The following is a 21,182-nucleotide window of genomic DNA, read 5'->3' on the forward strand; positions in this document are numbered from 1 at the left end:
AACCTACAGTGAGATTCAAGATCTATGAGCTTCTCCATGCATGAAGAATTATCAAGTGGTACTGAGGTATCCCACACTCCTAAAATTAAGAGTTGGACAGGAAAAGATGTTTGCAAACCATGTATCTGATGAAGAGCTGATATCCAAAATACATAACTTCTACAACTTGGTAGTCAAAAAGCCCAAATAACCGGATTTTAAAAATGGACCAAGGATGTGAGCAGACATTTCTCCAAAGATGACACAAACAGCCAAGAGACACGTGCAAAGATGCTCAACATCACTCATCATCAGGGACGTGCGCATCAGAACCACAGTGAGGTGCCACCTCACACCTGTCAGAAGGGCTAAAATCAGCAACACAAGAAACAACAGGTGCTGGTGAGCGCGTGAAGGAAAACAACCCCGTGCTCTGCTGGTGGGGATGCAAACTGGGGCAGCCACCGTGGAGAACAGTGCGGAGGCGCCTCAGAAAATAACTAAAAACAGAAATTACCCTATGATCCAGCAACCCTGTTCTGGGTATTTCTCCCAAACATTTAAAATCAGGGCCTCAAGGAGACATCCAAACTCCCAAGTTCACCGCACCATTATTTACTAGAGCCAAGATGTGGACGCAACCTAAATGTCCGGCAACCGAGGAGATGAAATAGGCGGTTCGTACGCAGGAACACTGTTCAGCCTTTAAACAATATGCAAGCGCCTGGCTGAAGCGGGAGGAAGTCATGCTAAGTGGAATAAGCCGGACCCACGACGGGTACTGCATGACTTCTCTTACATGAGGAATCCAAACTGCCAAACCACAGAAGCAGAGAGAAGGGTGGTTGCGGGGTGGAGGGTGGTTGAGGGGTGGGGGGTGGGGGGGTGGGTTTGGGGTATGTGAGAGAGAGAGAGAGAGAGGAACTGAAGGAATGGAGAGGGGCTCGCCAACGGGTACGGAGCGCAGTTACACCAGAGGCGGGGTGCAGCCGTTAGCAGTACGACAGGGGCCTGTAGTTAACAACACTGCATCGTGCACTTAATTTGCTGAAACGATGGATCTCATGTTAATTATTCCTACTACCATTTAAAAAAACAACTGTTGAGTGGATAGCTAAGAAGCCCCAGACAGTTGAGGAAAGTATTTCCTAAGAAACACCAAGAGCCAAAGAATAAGAGAAAAACAATTTGTAGAAAATGGATTGAACCACAATGTAAAGGGGAGAAAAGAAAACCCCACATCTCATCATTAATATCCTAAAGAGATAACAGGTAACAATTCTGAAATAAGAACATTAAGAATATAAAAAGGACACACCCACAGAACAAAAAAGAACATCTGAAATTAGCAAAAGTAAAATCCTGACCAAAGGGGAAATAAAAGATAAATGGAAGAAATCTATCCAGAAAGGACAGAAGGGACAAAAAGGAAAAAAGAACAGAAGTAAAAGAATGAGGCACAAAAATCTTCAAAGAAGTAATTCCAGAAAGTTCCCAACAATGGACATTCACAAAAAGACAAACTAAATTCTTCACACAGTCAACGGATAAAAATGGATCCAGATTAAGGAACATCCTCCTGGTTAAGTCAGAACACCGGAGCCAAAGAAAAGATCCAGTGAGATTCAGAAAGAAGAAATGGGTCCAAAAGCAAAGATCAAGTGCTTACTTCAGCAGCACACATACAAAAGCAAACATCAAGAAAGACTTCCATAGCAACTCTGAGAGATCCAGAAAGTCCAGCATGGAGAAATCCTTTCACAACTATGAAAATTATTTCCAAATGAAACCTGCATTCAACCAAAATCTTACCAAACACAGGCAAAGAATAAAGATACTTCCAGAAATGTAAGGTCTCAAAATTCTCTTCCCTGAGGACTTAAGAAATCACTGGAAGATCTGCTCTCTCAAAACAGAGGAATAAGAAAGAACAAGACACTGACATCCTCCAGCAAAGAGAGGAAGCGAAGGGCCATCTCCAGAACAGTGAACAGCAAGCCTAGAAAGCCTGGTAGAAGGAACGGGTGAGAAGATTCTGTGAAAAATTTCCTTCCAATACTTTAGTATTGTTATTTATAACAAGCAGCCAACGTATAAGGAAAGATTGAGAAGCAATCTGTATGACTGGGAGAAGAGCTAAAGTTATAACTAATGACAGGTACAAAGAAATTCCTAACACAGACCGGCATCACTGGTGCTGGAGAAAACAAAATTTTGTATAGAAAAGCAAAGCGCACTGTACCATACGGCACCTGCATACTCAGAACTGATCTAAGCACACCGCGGTCCCTGGCGGAGGAGGACTGCGGGGAAGGGCGCCTGCGTGGAGGGAGGCTGCACTGCGCCACCCCATGTGCTGAGAAGAACCCATACGTCCTGATTAAAATGGCTAACACAGGGGCGCCTGGGTGGCTCAGTGGGTTAAGCCACTGCCTTTGGCTCAGGTCATGATCTCAGGGTCCTGGGATCCAGCCTCGCATGGGGCTCTCTGCTCAGCAGGGAGCCTGCTTCCTCCTCTCTCTGCCTGCCTCTCTGCCTACTTGTGATCTCTTTCTGTCAAATAAATAAATAAAATCTTTTAAAAAAAAAAAAAAATGGCTAACACAGGTCCCAGTGGAAATTCTGCTACCTGTACTAACTGGCCAAGTACTAATATCCAAGATACATAAAAAAATTCCTGCAAATCACTAAGCAAAAGTGAAACCTCCCCCCCTCCAAAAAAAAAATGGCCAAAAAAATCCTTAAAAAACAATTCACAGAGGCACATGGGTGGCTCAGTGGGTTAAGCCTCTGCCTTCGGCTCGGGTCATGGTCTCAAGGTCCTGGGATAGAGCCCCGCGTGGGGCTCTCTGCTCAGCAGGGAGCCTGCTTCCCCCTTTCTCTCTGCCTGCCTCTCTGCCTACTTGCGATTTTTCTGTCAAATAAATAAACAAAATTAAAAAAAAAAAATTTCACAGAAAATGAAATCCGGTAGACTCAAAATATGAGAATCTTCACACAACGTAGTAGGATGCGAATGGGCACACTCCGTCAGGATATGCCTGCATTATTTTCTGAAGTCTAAGATATGCACGCATACCTTTTAGTTTGGCAATCCCTCTCCCAGGTATGTACCCTCGAAAAGTATGCACGTGTGCCTCCAGGCACATATACAAGAATGAGCAGAGGTGCATTTCCCGACTGGTAATAGAAACAACTCGGACACACTCAGCAGCAGCGTATGGATGAACTGTGCCACGTTCACAACCTGACGGACAGTGTGGCAGTGACTGAGCACAGCACACGCGCCAGCACGGGTGAGCTCTGCCAGAGTGAAAGCCACGCGAATCCGGAGACTGAACACAGTGTGGATTCCATTTACACAGAGTTAAAAATAAGGCAAAATGATATTCTGTAGAGCTTCACAGGTCAGCAGTTAGCTTTAAATAAAACCCCAGTAAAGGGATCGCCACGAAAGCCCAGACACGTCAGAGCAAAGGAAAGAGGCGCGTGAAGGAGCAGCTCCCTGGGGAGGGGGCTGCTGGTGGAGGGCGAGCTGCTCGTTTCTGCTCATTTCTGTCCCAGGCTTTTCTGTATGAAGTCGTATTCCACGGTCAGAAAACCACACATCCTACAGTTTTGAGGAAATATATCCTCAGAGTACAATGTGATTAGCCGTATTAAGCAGATGTGTGCATGCATACACGCGCGCGCGCACACACACACACACACACACACACACACACACACACACACGGGAATGTTCGTTTAAATATGCAAGTCAAGGATCATCAAGCAGTGTCCTGGGCACCTGGGGGGGTTCTGTTCCAGGAGAGAGCTGCAGCGGCGGGGAGGACCTCCCGAAGGAAATCCAATCACAACGAGGACTAGAAAATGCGGCTGAAATCTAGGCTGGGGTGCCCCTAAGCTCAGATGGGAGAAATGGGACAGAACCGATACCGCACCTCAAAGAATAAGAAATCACTACATTTTAACTGCATGGTTAATGCCTTAAAGTGCTTCACTGTATGAAAGTTGGGAATGTTGTTTCTAGGGAAGTCCCAACACATACTTTTCTATTCTGCCAAGTACAAGAGACATTTAAAGAAATACGACAGGGGTGCCTGGTAGCTCAGTCGCTGAAGTGTCTGCCCTCAGCCCGGGCCACGATCCGAGTCCTGAGATCGAGCCGCGTAATGGGCTCCCTCTGCTCCCCCTCTCCCTGCCCCTCCCCCCGTTTATGCACATTATCTCTCTCTCAACTAAAATCCTTAAAAAAGAAAAAGACATAAAAATAAAAATAAAAAAAGAAAGAAAGAAGACACAGGCACAGTTTCAGAATTGAGAAACCATTCTGTCTTAAGACAGGCAGAGCCCAGGGGCAGAGCAGACAAAGGCCCCATGAGCGGGGCGCACTCACCGGAACTTGGAGCTGCTGCGGAGCCAAAGGCGGACTGACTCGGCTGCTGTCCGAACACCGGAGGCTGGCTGCTGCTGGACACGGTCCCAAAAGTAGGCGGTGTGGGCTGAGGGGCAGCAGAAAACAATGCCGCCGACGAGGACAGAGCTCCAAAGCCTGGGGGAGTGGGCTGGCTGGCACCTTGACTCTGTCCGAATGTCGGGGTTTGGTTAACACCAAATGCTGGACTGGCAGATGGCGCCGAAGGCCCCGTGCCAAATACAAAGGAGGATCCTAGAAGCCCAGAGAAACACCAATGTCACCTGAAAGCCACCACGAGATAATCCTCAAGAAACTGCTAGCAAGTCAGCAGCAAACCTGAAGCTTCCTTTCAGACACTTGTCTTGGAGCAAACCCCAGCAAGGCCAGTTTCAATAACCACGAAGAGCACAGTCCTCGCCCATTACTCAGTGAGACCATATAGAATTCGCATCAGCAAAGTGGCTGACGAGCCAGCATCCCCACCTTTGCAGCCACATTTTTTGCCAGGCAGAGAGAGCGATCGAGGACAAGCAATCTCTCGCCCGACTACCTAACCCGCAGCAGAGGCCACCAGCGCTGTCCCACGTACGTGCTACCAACCGCGGGCTCACGCCGAATGAGAGTCCCCAGTTTCTGGTTACTCAACCACCCAACGTTTCAAAAAGAACACCTGGAAAATCTAAAGCGGACACTGAAACTAGAAAGCTCCCCGCCACAAGTTCATGATATTAAACCGAACCACCAAATGGACGTGATTCCAGGCAGCGAACGTGTGACAGCACGCTGGGGGCAGCCGGCCTAGTGGCACCTGTCACTTCTCAGGTCCCCGCTAGTTACCTGCTGGGAGAGGACAGTCCCAGCCCGTTCAGCTGCAACACGTCCGTTTTCCTCGCGTCTCCGTACCTGCAGAGCTGGATGTGGTCGTGGCTCCGAAACTGAAGCCGGAGCTGGCGGTGCTGTGGCTGCTGGCTCCCGGCCCAAAGACGAACGGGGTGACGGCCGCGGCCGCGCTCGATGTGGTTGCTGGTTTGCTCTCTTGAGAAAACAGCAGCGACTGAGACGCGCCCGACTCGGCCGAGCTCCCGAAGGCAGGGCCGCTCCCAGGGTTGCCGGCCTGTCCGAACACAAAGGCAGTCCCGGGCGCGCTGGAGGCGGCGGCGGAGCTCCCGAACATGCCCCCCGCGGCGGCCGGGGCCGGCGCACTGGACGTGGGGGCGCTGCTGTTCAAGAAGGTGAACGCCGGCTTCGCGGCCCCCGGATCTGCAGACACGGGTGACGGGACACACAAAACTCTGAGGACACGGAACCACAGAAAGGCACTTCTTCCTACCGTGCAGTCTAACCAGTCACTGGAACACAGAACCACTAAAGTTTTTTTTATATGAATTCATCAAATGGACGTGCTATATTGAATTTTGATGTAAGCAAGTATGTCCATCTTTTCTTTTATGGCTTTTGGACTGCGTCTCAGATCAGATAACTTTCAGCATTCAGATTAGTAAGAATAAAAAATATCCCTTCAATCCCACACCCCGAACTGGAGGCTACATCTGGACACCTGTTCAGACGGCGGGAGACGGCTCTCCTCTTGATTTTGCAAGAAATGTTAGCAAGACCCTCATCTGTCCCACTGCATCACTTACTGACCAGGTCGTCCTCACTCACTCGTTTATAACTCCCCCCTTAGGACACACTAAATTTCCAAGTACGTGTGCATTTATTCCCTCTGCAGTTACCTCTCCTAGACTGTTTTAATTCCTGTGGCTTCACAGTATGGTCTGATACGAGCGGAGCAAACCTGCTGCGTGCCTGCCCTTTTCTCCAAAATCTCTCGTGCATTCTCCCTTCCAGGTGAATTTTAAAATGAGCTTAGCTTGTCACACTCCATCGAAATTCCTCTCAGAACTGAAACGAAGGCTTCCAGCTCTGGAAGGAATCCGTCACAGCTGACACGGCCCAGCACCAGAAGACAGTCTACAGTGCTGTCCCGGCACCGTGTGGGGACAGATGGCGCGGTGCTGGGCACGGACTACCACACACAGCCGCCCGATCGCTATGCTGCATACCTGAAACTCAGGTGACAGGTGTGTCAACCACAGTCAACTACACACAGAGCGAGAAGACACAGAGGACCCTGGGAAGGACAGTGCTCTCACTCAGGAACAGGTCTGAAATAGGTCATTTGTGCAGCTATTTCTTGCTGATTTAGAGGAAAGCTACTGGTTGCATATGAGCCTGAAATCACCCACCTTCCTGAAGATTTTTTTTTTTTTTTAAACTCTCCCAATGAGGTCTCAGTTCCAATACTGTCTCTGTACAGGCCAGCCGCGATATGGTATGGGTGTTACTGTGATTTACAGAAAGTGGAGCACACTGGCTCACTTTCAAGTTCATTAATGGGAGACTGAGTGTCTGTTTCAGTGGAAAAAGTACAGTGATACCACGATTACATCTAATTAGACCTAATCGTGTTTTTACTCCTTTCCAAATTGTATATAATGGAGTATTTACTTTCTTTTTTGGAGGGTGTTTTGAATGTCCAGACAATGGACTAAAAAAAAAACACTGATTTCCATTTTTTTTTCCAAAGTAAATTTTTCATTTCGTGTTTCCAGTGTATGTTCATAAGTGTTCACAGGCATTCTATTTTTTTGCCTGTCTGAAAACATCTCTTTTTTGCCCTTCAGCTGGATATAAAATTGTAAGATCAAGACCATTTTCACTTTTAGGACGCTGCTCTACTGTTTCAAGCACATGGTCTTACAAATTCAAAGTCTGATGGCAAAGAGCTTTCCTCTCTCTGAAAGCATTCAAAATTTTGGCTTTAGTGTCCTACAACCTCACTGGTCCTGGCTAATGAGTGGGCCGTTTTCATTTTTAAGGAGAGGTTTTCTCTGCACAAAGGAAATGTTCTTCTGTCACTGCTTTCATACTTCTTCCGTCCTATTCTCATCTGCTAAGCACCCCTTCTGCAACAGCACTTGTGGGCTGGCTGGACCCAGTCTCTCTGCACATCTGTGAAACTGAGTTCTGTGAAATCCTAGTTCACTAATCCATCATCTAAGGTTTTTCTGCTGCTCAGCCCACAGAAGGATTTCATTTCACCAAGCACGTTTTCTGAAAGTTTTTAAAATACTCTTTCATTTTTCCTTCAGGATACTAGTTTTCATAATCCCCTGTTTAGAGACAAATTATATTTGTTGTCTATGCTCCTTAAATGCCTGATGACTCGTTAACTGTATTTGTGAATGAAGGCCTGTACATAAAGAGTGAGTTAGAAATATTTCATGAGCTTATGAAGGCAGGCCTAGGCTCCTGAACAGGAGGCCAATCCCAACTGTCAAAGCTCAAACAGAAGGGAGGAGCGTGGACAGACGTGCAACCCTGCAGGCTTGCCATCACGGCTGTAGATAACCTCTTCACCTCTTGGGGTATGGAGCAGTGAAAACTGAAAATCCTATGCTCCTTTCCAGAGAGCTGTTCCTGGTCTCGCTCAGCTCTGTTCAGTGTAAACAATTCCCTGACCTGCTGCATTTGTCCAGAGATCAGAGACGCCTCATTATTTAAAAAAAAAAAAAAGTTTAATACTTACCAGCCGTAGTATTGGTTGGCGTTCCAAATGTGAAAGCGGCCTTTGTTGGCTGTTCCGATTCCTTCTCAGCTGGTTTCGCCACGCTGAAACTAAAGGTGGACTTTGAAGAACTCTCCTCTTTGGTCTGCTCTGAATTTCCAAAGGAAAACACTGATGGACACTTTGGCTCTTCACTGTCAGCTTTCTTCCCAAACACCAGAGAAGTGGAAGTGACCTGTTCCTGCTGCTTCTCTTCTGTCCTTCCCGGCACGAACAACGAGGCAGACGGCGGAGGGGCGGGCTCTATGCTGCCAAACGTGAACCCTCCTTTGGCGGCAGGCGTTTCTTCTTTTTTGGCTTCTGACGTCTTACACGTGAAAGGAGCCACGGAAACACTCTTGGTTTCTAGGGTTCCAAAGCTGAAGCTGCTCTTGCTCTCAGCGGTCACTGCGGTGTTGGCAGCAGCAGGGGTGGGGTTAATAACACCGGGACCAAAGCTGAAGCCCGCAGACGAAGACTTAGGTAGTTCCTCTTTCTTCTCCTGCTGCCCGAGATTAGACACGCCAAACTGAAATGGAGCTAACGAAGCCGTGTTACTTACGCCCGAAGGAAGTCCAAACTTAAAATCGTTCTCACTCTTACTGTCTTTTTTAGCTTCCTCAGGTTTAGTTTCAGATGAAACTCCAAATTTAAAATCTCCTAATGGTTTAGGAAATTTAAAGCCTTCACTCACGGAGTTTGGAGACTCAGAATCTGAGGACACTCCGATTTTGAAGCCTCCCTGATCTCCAAACTTAAAATTTCCAGTGCTTGTTAAGGTCTGAGAAGGTCCAGAAGAGGATGATGGGATACCAAATTTGAAGGATGAGGCTGCTGGGTTTGAAGATGAGGAAGATGTGCCAAAGCCTTCAAAATATAAAACACAAGTCACTGAGTTAACGCTATCCACGCAAACAAAATGTCCCCCTGAAAAACAAACGAATACCTCTGGAGGGGCACCGGGGTGGCTTCAGTTGGTTAAGCGTCTGCCTTCAGCTCAGGTCATGATCCCAGGGTCCTGGGATTGAGCCCTGCATTGGGCTCCCTGCTCAGAGGAGGTTTGTCTCTCCTTCTCCCTCTGCTCGTGCGTGCCCACTATCTAATACATAAATAAAATCTTTAAAAAAAAAAAAAGGACTAACTCTGGAAAGGCCTCCTTTGAAGAGTGAAAGGCAGTGAACACGACGCAGCAGCCCCATGTTCGGCAAGAGAATTCCATCTCGCTCCTCCCAACTACACGGACACGCCACCTTTCATCCGTGACACCGGCAGGGATCCAACAAACCTGGTAAGGCAGTGTTGGTGAGGAGTCGAGGAGGAACAGACACTTTCTACAGGACAGGTGGATGGGTAAATTAGCACACAATCCATGGAAGGCAACTGTATTTACTAGAAATTACAAACACATGTATCCTTTGACCCAACAATTCTACAGCTAAGTATTTATTTATTCTGTAAAGAAAGGCAGACTGATGCATGCAGCACGTCACTTGGATACATCTGGAGTCTTGAAGCTTCACTACCCTACACGCTCCTAAGAATGGACCTTGAGAGCTTGCCTGGAGGTTCTAACAGGGGAGCGCAGCTGCTCTATATACAAGCTTGAGTTGAGAAGGGCCCTCCTCTATCTGGGAAGGTCGTCCTCTTTGACCAGAGCACGCAACTTTGGGACGGATGTACGTGGAGCCGTAGGGAGGAAGGGAGCGCCAGCCAGCCAGATCAGGGGAAGCCACCCCGGTGATCAATGGGGTGACAGCACAGCCAGATCACCTTCACATCCTAGGTCTTTATTTTACTTTCTTTTTTTCCCCCTAAGTCTTTATTTTTAAAGATAAACTCACAGACATGCAAAATGTCATATGCAATCCCAGGCAGTTGTGAACGAAGAGCAAAGATGTGTCCAAGCTAATCCAGGATAAAATCAAGGGGGCAGAAAGACAGTATGGTACACAACATTTTCTAACAAAATAGAGGAAATAAGAACACACAGAATAAGAGTATATTTGCTTATCATGTGTTATGAAGAAACTCTGGAAGAATTCTGAGGAACTAACCACCAGTTATTTCCTCTGGTGGGTGAGGAAGGATGGAAAATGAACCAACGGGGACAAAAGACAGACTTTTCACTAGGAATCCTGTTATAGCCAGAGTTTGACATCTTGTGAATAAATTCGTTATCAATCAAACATTAAAAAGAAGTTCAACCTCAGAACACCAGAAGACCTGCATAAGCAGAAGCAAACTATTTGTTTGCTTACAAACAAATAGTACCATGTTGACAAGATCAAAGTCTTGGTTTCATAATGCTTTTCTGTAGCTTAGAAACTAGAAATGAACAGGAATCACTGGCGTGCCAAGATATTTATCCATCAACCCGGCTTACCCACGTATAGAGACAAAGCCCTCTTATCTTCAAATCTCCCTTTAATGATGACCCATTTCTTTCTTTCGCTAAGAAACTTACCTTAAAAATTACCAAAATCTGACAAGCAAGCAGCATTCCACATGGTCTGTAAATACCTCAAGTGATATTAGATGGAAAGCTAAAACTTGAGGTGCTAAAGACAATAATTAACTCGTTCTCACTTCTGCCTCAAAGGCACAGACTTGAAGGTTTGATGATTATAGCACAACAGGGAGAGGGCACGGAAAGAGGACCACAAGGTTCACAGCTACACAACAACCTCAAGTGGACTGGAAAATAGTGACCTAAAACACCCAAATGCAGAGTCTGGGATTTTATTTATTTGATCTATTTGAGAGATAGCGAGTAGGGGTGGGGCAGACAAAGAGAAAGAAAGAAAGAGGGAGAGAGACTCAGTTTCAAGCAAACTCCACACTGACTGTGGAGCCCAACACTGGGCTCGATCTCACGACCCTGAGCGAAACCAAGAGTCAGATCAACTGAGCCACCCAGGCGCCCCCCAAAGGCAGTGTTTTTCAAACCAGCTGCGTCCCTTTAGCCATGTAATTAATTTGGTGGGTTGAAACCAGCATTTTTCTTCTAAAATGAAAAAGAATGGAAATAGGGTAACAAACAAACTAAGAGTAAGTATTAGTTTGTGACACTTTTCAATCAATCATACAAATATGCTATACATGTGGTGGGTCACAATGTAAAAGCTTCCTGCTTGGTTTCCAGTCAAGAGTCTGGAAGTCATTAGTCCAAGACACGGGTACAAGCTGATTAAACTTGGAATTCTTTCTTTAATGCCCTCATGGTCTCGCCTTTGAGGCCCTCTCCCATACTGGTAACAATTTTTCTCAACTCTCCCTGACTGCTATTTCAGATCTAAAATTTCTGCTCTTTCCCAGCTTTATCAACCTTTTTACTGAAATGTATCTCATATGAAATATTAAGTCACAAAGGATAATAAAGACTTGAAAATGTGGCCTTCGGCGACAGTTCAGCATAAATTGTTTTTAGAAGTTCTTCCTTTGTATTTACAAAACAAAATTATTAAGAGACTCCTTTCTCTGGAACATTCTCTGGGAAACCAAAGCCCAAGTCCAGATTACTTGGTTCTCAGGGTGTAAATCCCCAGAATCAGTAAACTCATCTAAATCCCAAAGGGCTGTTAACAGTTAGAAACAAGTATCTGCAATTCTCTCAGACTCAACACAAGATAGAATAGTCAGTCCCTTAACAGTTGCAGGGAAAAAATAAATAAATAAATAAAGCGAAACAAAAAAACAAACAAACCAAAACAAACCCTCACTGCTGACCAGGCAGTCACCCAGCTTTACAGTAACTCAGATGTGAGACTGAAGTTATCTGCAAATATTTCACTTTAAAATGGCAGTACAAGGAGGCGCTGCACCGATGCCTTACCTTTAAACTCAGATTTTGTGCCTGGCTTTGCACTTTCGCACGCCACACATTTAGTAGCATCTGCTTTATTCTGTACCAGGCACACTTCACAGTCCCAGCTGCCCTCGGGTTTCTTGAACTTGTCTAACCCCAAGCAGCTTCCAGAAGACAGAGAGGTGGGGACAGTGCTGCTACTTGAAGCAGGTACCGAACTTCCTAAAAAACAGTAAGGAAACAAATTCTAATTCACATTATGTCAGTATCTTAAGATACCACTAAGTCTAAATGTTCAATTAGTGTAAAGTGCCAGAAATATAGACTTTACACTGTTAAAAACAATATAGACATATCAGAATTCTTTTAATCTTACAAACAAGCAGCTCACACTCACCTTGCCAGTGATGAGCTCTCTTAACCCGAGTTTTGAATAATCATGGTTTAAAAAAAAAAAACACGTGCTCAGTAATCAGAGACTGAAAGACTAAAATGTCCTTAAGAATCTTTATCAAATCTCTTCGAACAGCATAGCATTTTGAAATCTAAGATATAAATTGTAGGCAATAGTCTAACACATAAAATACATAGCCACAGACCGCATCAACTGCACGATTTCAAAACCCAGGTCTCTGCCTTTGAAATTTTTACACAGAAGTTCATGGCATTGGTTAGAACCTAGCTATTTAACAGACATTTATTAAGTACCATAATATACCACAGTTCTAAGGACATGGGGATGAATGAAATGCCGCTTAACTTCTCAAAGTGCTAGCGGTCTACAAGGGGAAGAGTACAACATAATGCGTAGTAGCACCATCGCCAAGATGGAAAGTGATGCATGAAGAAAGAGCTGACTAAGGAGCAGGAGAAGAACGGATTCGCAGAGGGGTCATTTAAATCTTCAGCAGAACTGGCAAGTCCGTGGGGAGCAGAGGGGGCACGGGAAGGATGGCCCCGCGAAGCCGTCGTGAAGCAAGTGTGTGATGAGGGGAGTCATTGACTCCGGCGTCTCCAGCTGCTGTCCTGTCGCCTCTCCCAGGCACCTGGTGTCTGTTCTACCATTAGGTTCTCCTCCATCTTGCCACGAAAACTGCTCCCCGAGGTTGCATCGTCGGTCCACCGTCCTCAAAAGTCTCATGAGCAACCAAGCAGTACCTGCAGTCGCAGCTCTGTGGTCTCCTTCCCGGGGGCAGTGCCCCCGGCCAGCTGGGCAGCGCGGCTAGAAGCGTCTTCCTGTTTCTCCTGTTTCCTTCACCTTTTCTGAGCCTCCTACTGCTCCCCCGAGTCAAGCAGCCCTCAGCTCTTGCTTGAGTAACGGTCTTCTTACTGCAACCTCTGCTCTTGTTCCCCAAGGTTCATTCTTCTAAGAAGCAACCAGTGCCATGTAGTTTTGGGATTTCCTCCTCTCTGGTTCCTCCTCTAGAAGATTAACTGTTCCAGGGGCACCTGAGTAGCTCAGTGGGTTAAGCCTCTGCCTTCAGCTCAGGTCATGATCCCAGGGTCCTGGGATCGAGCCCCGCATCGGGCTCTCTGCTTGGCAGGGAGCCAGAACCCCCACCCCCTTCCCCGCCTGCCTCTCTGCCTACTTCTGCTCTCTGTGTCAAATAAATAAAATCTTAATAAATAAATAAAGATTAACTGTTCCAAAATTTCGTTCCTGCCACTCCCTTAAGTTAAGAGTTCAGTTTCGGGCCATCTTCTCTATTCCCACCAACCCCTCAGTTTATGTAGCCTCTACTCCCATGCCTTCTTGGAAAACTATAACCTAATGACTCCCAAATCTGTATTTCCAGCCTGGAGCGCCCATTCTAGGATAGATATCCAAAGTCCTCACATTATTTGTCAACTTCACAGCTTCAACTTCACAACTTCAAAACCCACAGGGCTTCAACTGTACATTATTTGACATCCTGGTTTGACTCCATTAGTATCCGTCACCGTTACCTTTGCCCACACGTACTACTGATACAACAACCTCATCTGTCCTCCGGTATCCCTCCAACTTTTGTTGTCTTCAGATCTACCCTCCAAAAAGCCACCAAGAAATCTGTCAAACACACAACTTTATCACTCCTCTGCTTAAAATGATGGCTCATCATTTACAGGATGAAGCTGGGATTTCTTTAATAAATGTACGAGCTTCCATTATCCATAGCTGACATTACTTTTACTTCCTAACATTACTTTACTTCCTAACTCAGTTTTATTCTCCTAATCAACTCAGAATTAATTCTGGTTTCTTGTTTGATCAAAGACTTGCCCTTTTTTTCTTTTTCCCCTTTAGGGGAGGAGGAGGAATGACAGATGGAAAAGGAAAGTTATTTCAGAAGGAAGACTCTGAAATCTTATTCTTGTGGAGATGTGCAGTAAGAATGAGAAATTATGGCTCACTCCTTATGTTCAGACATAGGGTAGAGGCTAACAAATAAAGAACTTCCCGTTGCAGACCTAAAACTTCATATCCATGAATAATGCAATAAAAAGGAAAGCATAATTCCCAGGGCATCCATAAAAGGTTTTACTTAGTATCCAGGTTGCCATATACCTAGACCAAACAATTCTATAACGTTATTACAAAAACAGCAAGAAGTCATTTCCAGTTGTGAATCTCAGTAACTTCTTCAAATTTGAACAGAGACACAGGAAAAACTCAAACCTGACTCCTTTTTTCTCACTGCCAGGTTAGAATTTTTTTCATTCATGATTCAGTAATTTGCTCTCACTGCAATCTCTCTGGCAGAGAACAGAGGTACAGGTATCACCATTAACAGTCAGCCTCTCATAAAGTGATACTGACTACCTTCTGTGAAAACTTCTCTGGAAATGACCAACTGCCATCCTCACTTCTAAGAGGGAAAGAGATGAAGTGCTATTTCGTTCTGGAGAACAGTCTGAGAAAGGCTGAAGGCTGCCCCTTCTAAGATCTTTCAGCATCTGTACTAGTCAACTTCGAAAATGACCGTGACGAGCAGGAAGGTTCTGATACAAACGGATGCAAAGAAAGCATCTAAGCACGTACTGGGCTGGTTAACGCACCGCCCCGGAAAGACGCAGATCCAGCCCCAGGCAAGTCACTGTACCTCAGGACGGCTCAGAGAAATGAAGGTGCACGAGGAAAGGCTCAACCAGCCGCATTACACGGAGGTGGCTGTTAGCACACAATGAATTTAAATGTCCTACTCAAACAATGAATAAAATTTTCCCAAAGAGCCACACACGTACCTGGTTTCTCAGACACACAGGACACACATTTACTGTCTTCGCCATTATTAAAAACACAGCATACTGGACACTCCCAAGAGCCCACGGGCCTTTTAAACTGCTCAGCAAACCCTAAGGCGGCAGTGGTCACAGTGCACGTGGCAGAGGCGGCAGCCGCAGTCGCAGTCACCGCGCTCTCCGGAGCCGTGGGCAGCGTAAGGACTCGCTTCACACCGGTCCCGGGCTTCGGGGTTTCACAGGCCACGCATTTTATTGCCTCAGGTTTATTCTGCACTAGGCAGGTATCACAATCCCAAGTGCCTGCTGCCGGTTTAAATTTGTCTCCGAACCCCGTCCCTGAGGAGGGAAGAGCTGATCTGTCACTTTTATTCGGTGTTCCAATTCCAGTTTGTTTCGCAGTCTCTTTGGGCGGCAGCTTTGCAGCCTGACAGGCGATGCACTTGCTGTCTGTAAGTTTGTTCTGGAGTAGACAAGTATCGCACTGCCACGACGGTCCAGATTTTAAACTTTCCCCAAACCCGATGCCACTAGAAGAAAAGCTACTTATTGCTGGTCTTGTATAAACAACTGGGCTTGTGGTAGGAGGCTGAGCAGCAAGAGAATCTGTCTTCGGTGATGCGAAACCTATAATGAGGGAAAGAGGAAAGTGTAAGCAAAAAAAAAACCAAAACAAAACCAATGAACAAAAAACCAAACCATCTGGTAAGGTCTAGAACTACAGAAAGGAAGACCCAGTCTACCCTCGTGGAGGATGAGCTCATGCTACTCAAAGACGCCCGTGGAACGTTACCAAATCCTAATTCAAATAAATTGCCTCTCATAGTTCTCCAATATAATCACAGAACCTTTCCCATTGTAAGTATACCTTTTCCGTAACCAATGAATGTACTCAGACAATTAAGTTATTCACACAGAACCATGGAGTAACAGGAGTTGAGAAAGTCTTGGTACTACCAAAACTGCTGTCATTGAATTGAATCGATTCATTCCAGCTTTACTCATGGGAATGACCTTCCAATCCTTTACTTTGGACCAATTACCCTTTGTTGTACATGTACCAACAAACCCAGTGACCTGTTTTTCCAGCTTTTAACACAAAAGGAAAATAAAATTGGAGGGTAAGAGGATACAGAAGACTGTTTAGAGATTTTCTAAGGCTACGATTAATCCAACCTCGAGCTAGTTTTAGCAAAAAGGCAAACATACTTTAGTTACTCCCAGTGGTCTAAAATGTACCATCTTGTTAATGATTAATCTGAGTCACTAAGTTTGGTGTGATTTTAACAGTAACCATCTTAAGGTGTTATAGATTTCCTTTCCTTCCTCTTTCTCAGGTTTTCCTAATTTCCCTCACAGAACATAGGACTCCTCCAAATCTTGCTAAAGAAAACTGAAAGGGAGGAGGGCTGGGCACCCTGAATGCAGAGCAGAAGCTACGTGAGGACGGACCGTAGGAATGCGCCGCCGCTCTACCACCCCTCAGCTGCTGCTAGCCCAGGCGCTCTGCAGCTCTCCCCAACTGTGCCACATCGTCTAAGTCACCAGGACTCCTGAAGGCAGTACCCTCATCTCTAAAAATGACAAAGCCAGACCAAAAAAACCTAATCCTCCTAAATCTTGCTGTGGAAGCCAACCTTATCTGCAAATTCTTATTCAATTAGACATGTCTATCTGCTCAGTAAATCCAAATTCTCTCTGAGCAACCACATCATGTTATAAACATGTTTACATCTCTATAGCAGACATCATAATCCCAGTCGTAGCTGTCCTGATTCCCAAACTGAAAACTTAGTGAGGACTTCTAGTCACTGCCTTCAAGTTATTTCTATGAGCTCTCGAATTTCAAGTGAGCACAGTCCCTTACATATACCTATGTTGGGATCAGCAAATGTTTCCTTTCTTTCATTGCCCAGAAAGAACTAGGCAATGATCTGAGAACGAGGCAATTCAACATTACCATCAGAGAAAGATATGCCCAGGTGTATAATCAGGTTTATTTACTCTTTTTCCCCTCATATTGGTCTATCGCTACTAAAAGGCAATTCATTTTCTCCTTCTACACTTCCCTCTTCTTCTCCTGCTATACTTGCCTCTTAAGAGATCTGAATTCTAGGGCTCCTGGGTATCTCAGTGGGTTAAAGCCTCTGCCTTCGGCTCAGGTCATGATCCCAGGTATCTGGGATCGAGCCCCGCATCAGGTTCTCTGCTCAGCAGGGAGCCTGCTTCCTCCTTTCTCTCTGCCTGCCTCTCTGCCTACTTGTGATCTCTCTCTCTGTCAAATAAATAAATAAAATTAAAAAAAAAAAAAAAAAAAAGATCTGAATTCTAAAGGAGAGTTTCTAAGATACTTACTTTAAAAGACTTACATCTGGGGCGCCTGGGTGGCTCAGTTGGTTAAGCAACTGCCTTCAGCTCAGGTCATGATCCCAAAGTACCGGGATCAAGTCCCGCATTGGGCTCCCAGCTTCTCCCTCTGACTTCTCCCCTCTCATGCTCTGTCTCCCTCTCTCAAATAAATAAATAAATCTTTAAAAATAAAAATAAATAAAAGACTTACATCTGACCATGACTACTTTCAAGTCAATCTCCTATCAAACTAGCCATAATTTTTTAAACACCTAAAGCATACCATAGACGGCATTAAAATAAGACCACAAATTTGTACTTAAGATTTTAGAGTATTTTCAAAGGCAGCTGTTAACTTACCGGGGCTTTTGAGAACATCTAGGACACTTCCCTCTTTCAGGGTTTTTGCAGGTCTAAAAGGGCCCTCACAATCTTCATCTGGCTTCTTCTTACAGCTTGTACTATTCACTGTACTGATATCTTGAGCTGCAATTTTTTTAAATGTAAAAGACATTATGCCAAGAAAAAGCACTGGATTGAGTTAAATGTATTAAAAAGATCCTTCAAAGCCAATTTGGACCAACTGCTAAAGTATCATGAAAAAGTCACTGCAACTCAAAGGTAATGAATAAATTTACTTAAAATTTAAGGGTTAACCATTATAAGACAGTAGAGACAGTATATCCCATTCTATACTCTGGGTATTTTTCTCCCGAAAAGGGCAGAAAGTATAAACTGTACATAAGATCATTCCTCACCCAGGGAACTAAAAGGTAATCAAGAAAACCGCACTGACACGCTGAAAAAGAGACGGCAGCGGGAGCAAGCTCAGAAACTGCATGAGATGTGTTTCTGATTACACAACAATTTACAAGATTAATCAAAAAACCTTAACAATAAATTCCCAAACTGAGCCAGTTCTTTCATCTCTAGAAATTCATCCTATGATTCAAAGTATCCTTCAGTTTTCCGGCGCCCGGGGGGCTCAGTCAGTTAAGCATCTGCCTTCAGCTCAGGTCATGATCTCAGGGTCCCAGGATCCAGTCCTATACTGGCCTCCCCGCTCAACAGGGAGTCTGCTTCTCCCTCTGCTCCTGCTCACTCTCGCAAATAAATAAATAAATAAAATCTTTAAAAAGAAAAAAAGAAAGGATCCTTCAGTTTTCATATTGAAAACCTGGATAACAGATGCTAACTGTCTGAGAACATCAATCACAGAACAGTGATCACAGAGCAGGAGGGTGCCATGCTGTGTGGCCACAAAAATCATTCTTAAATGCAGTTATAGGTAAAGACTATAAAGTCCAAAAGACTTTGAATGATACATCAAAAGACTAATAGTGGCTGATAGTGATGACTGACTTTTATTGCTGATTCTTTTTAGGTTTCCTAAAATTTCCAAAATAAACATATTCTTATACTTAAAATAAGAAATCTGTGACGATACTGGCTTTGTGGTTCTATTTCTAAGGAAGAAAGTTTTACAAATGAAGTATGTGTGGGATTGTTTCAGTACAACTAATAGGTGTGTTTCCAGGCAGGAGAGGGAGGAATGAGAGAAAAGAGAAACAAGACGGTTATAAAATGCTAGGTGCCAAAGCTGCGTAAAGAGTACATGGGAATTCAGTCTACTACTTCTGAAAATGTTTGAAATTTTTCGTAAAACAATATAAATAACCAGGTTTTTCATAAGCATTTGCCAATTTAAAAGGAGTGGATCAAGTAGTTTCAAAAAATCCTACCACATGTCATAAAACAAAAATTAACCCAAAATGGATCAATGATCTAAATGTGAGAACTAAAACAATAAAACTCTTAAGATGAAAACCAAGAAGGTATTTTCAGGACAATGGATTTGGCAATGAATTCTTAGATGCGCCATAAAAAGCATAAGCAAAGAAAAAAACTGACCACCACCACATTAAAACCTTTGTGGAGGACATTATCAAAAAAGTGAAAAGACAATCTACTTAATGGGATAAGTTATTTGCAAATCATGTATCTGATAAGGATCTAGTATCCAGACTATATAAAAATGGTTACATCTTAGCAACAGAAAGGTAAACCAACTTAGAAATGGGGAAAGGACTTGAACAGACATTTCTCCCAAGAGGATAAAGGACCAAGAAGCACATGAAAATATGCTTGACACCATTAGTCATTAGAGAAATGCAAATCAAAACCACAACGGAAGTATCACTTCAAATTCGCTAAGGATGGGTATAATGAAAAAGCAGCACAGTGAGAATGTGGAGAAATCCGAAGCCTCATACACTGCTAGGAGGAGTGTAAAAGGAGTCAGAGGCTGAGAAAAACAGCATCGTGGTTCCTCAAAAAATTACACATAGAACTACCATTTGGGTATATATCCCAGAGCACGGAAACCAGCATTCAAACATACAAGTGCGTACGAATATTCACACTAGCGCTATGTACAACAGCCAAAAGCTGCAAATAGCCCAAATATCCATCAATGGATGAAGAGAAAAACTATAGTATATACAGACAACGAATATCGTTCAGCCACAAAAGGAGTGAAGTACTGGGGCGCCTGGCTGGCTCAGTCAGGAGAGCATGTGACTCAAACTCAGTATCATGAGTTTAAGCCCCACACTGGGCATGGAACCCACTTAAAGTAAGAAGCAAATAAATAAATAATAAATTCTAAAAATAAATTAAAAAGGAAAAAAAAAGGAGCGAAGTCCTGATACATACTGTCATACACATAAACCCTGAAAACAGTAAGTAAAAGAAGCTAGACACAAAAAGTCGTATTATAGGACTCCAGAATGGGCACATACAACGAAACAAAACAGCGACTGGCAGTGGAGAGATTGGAAGGGCTGTTTAGCAGGTACAGGTCTCTTCTGCGGGAGCAGGGATAAAACTATTTGGAACGAGACAGAATGCAGTGACTCGCTGCACACAGCCAGCGTACTAAACACAACTGAGTCTGTTCCCTTTAAAAGGATTCATTTTACCTTATCTCAATTTCACCTCAGGGACAAAAAAAATATACAACAAAACATTGTGCCTACCTCATAACTGTGTCAAAACAAAACATATGCAGGCACCTGAGTGAAAGCAGTAAGCCGCTGCCTTCAGCTCAAGTTATGATCCCAGGATCCTGGGATCGAGCCCCGCATTGGGCTCCCTGCTCCGCGGGAAGCCTGCTTCTCCCTCTCCACCCTGCTTGTAGTCTCTGCTGCTCTCTCTCTAATAAATAAAATATTTTTAAAAAAGGGGGGGGCGGGGGAGGGCTAAACAAAACATATGCTTGTAGCACTTAGTCACAGTCTACCCTCCTTTAGAATCAAAACTGACATGCTTTTAGTAACTTAAGGCAATTTTAAAGATACCCTGCAGTGTACTCAAATTGATTGGAAAAATCAGCTCCTGCCACAAAGTAATTAATCATGACTTACACATTTTCAATCAGCTTCTTAATGAGAGAAGTGGTGAGAATCACTCTCAATTCTAGGATGCCACTCCTAAAAAATGCCCTAAAAATCTGGATAACTCCCCCAAATGTAATGACACGAAAGTTGTTTTAACAAATTCCTGCTCATCCAGTTACCATTAGTATCGCATTAATAAAAACTGGCATAAAAAATTAACCAGGCAGGATAATGGTAATTTGCAAAAGTTTATTCCTCAATGAATTCTTAGTAACATTAAAGAAAAAAATCTTGTGGTAGAAAGTACACCTGAAATGTGCTTGTTACTTCTTTCTCTTACACAAGGCTGTTTTAATCAATAAAACACAGGACTGCAACATACAAATCCCTATGCTGTGC

The 21,182-nt window shown here is 44.3% G+C and overlaps 1 protein-coding gene across 5 annotated transcripts in view; it reads right to left on the reverse strand.

The window, feature by feature from the left end:
• NUP153 (nucleoporin 153) overlaps positions 1 to 21,182 on the reverse strand; it is an 85,467-nt gene that overhangs the window by 2,669 nt on the left and 61,616 nt on the right. For all 5 annotated transcript variants that reach the window (XM_032341189.1, XM_032341187.1, XM_032341190.1 and 2 more), the window contains 6 exons: positions 17,746 to 17,871; positions 15,040 to 15,663; positions 11,842 to 12,036; positions 7,992 to 8,876; positions 5,303 to 5,659; positions 4,379 to 4,651 (listed from right to left, as the gene is read on the reverse strand). In XM_032341189.1, the coding sequence (XP_032197080.1) occupies positions 4,379 to 4,651; positions 5,303 to 5,659; positions 7,992 to 8,876; positions 11,842 to 12,036; positions 15,040 to 15,663; positions 17,746 to 17,871 (2,460 nt within the window). The remainder of the gene's footprint in view (positions 1 to 4,378; positions 4,652 to 5,302; positions 5,660 to 7,991; positions 8,877 to 11,841; positions 12,037 to 15,039; positions 15,664 to 17,745; positions 17,872 to 21,182) is intronic.

Source organism: Mustela erminea, chromosome 4, assembly GCF_009829155.1.
Source record: "Mustela erminea isolate mMusErm1 chromosome 4, mMusErm1.Pri, whole genome shotgun sequence".
NCBI classification, from domain to species: Eukaryota; Metazoa; Chordata; class Mammalia; order Carnivora; family Mustelidae; genus Mustela; species Mustela erminea.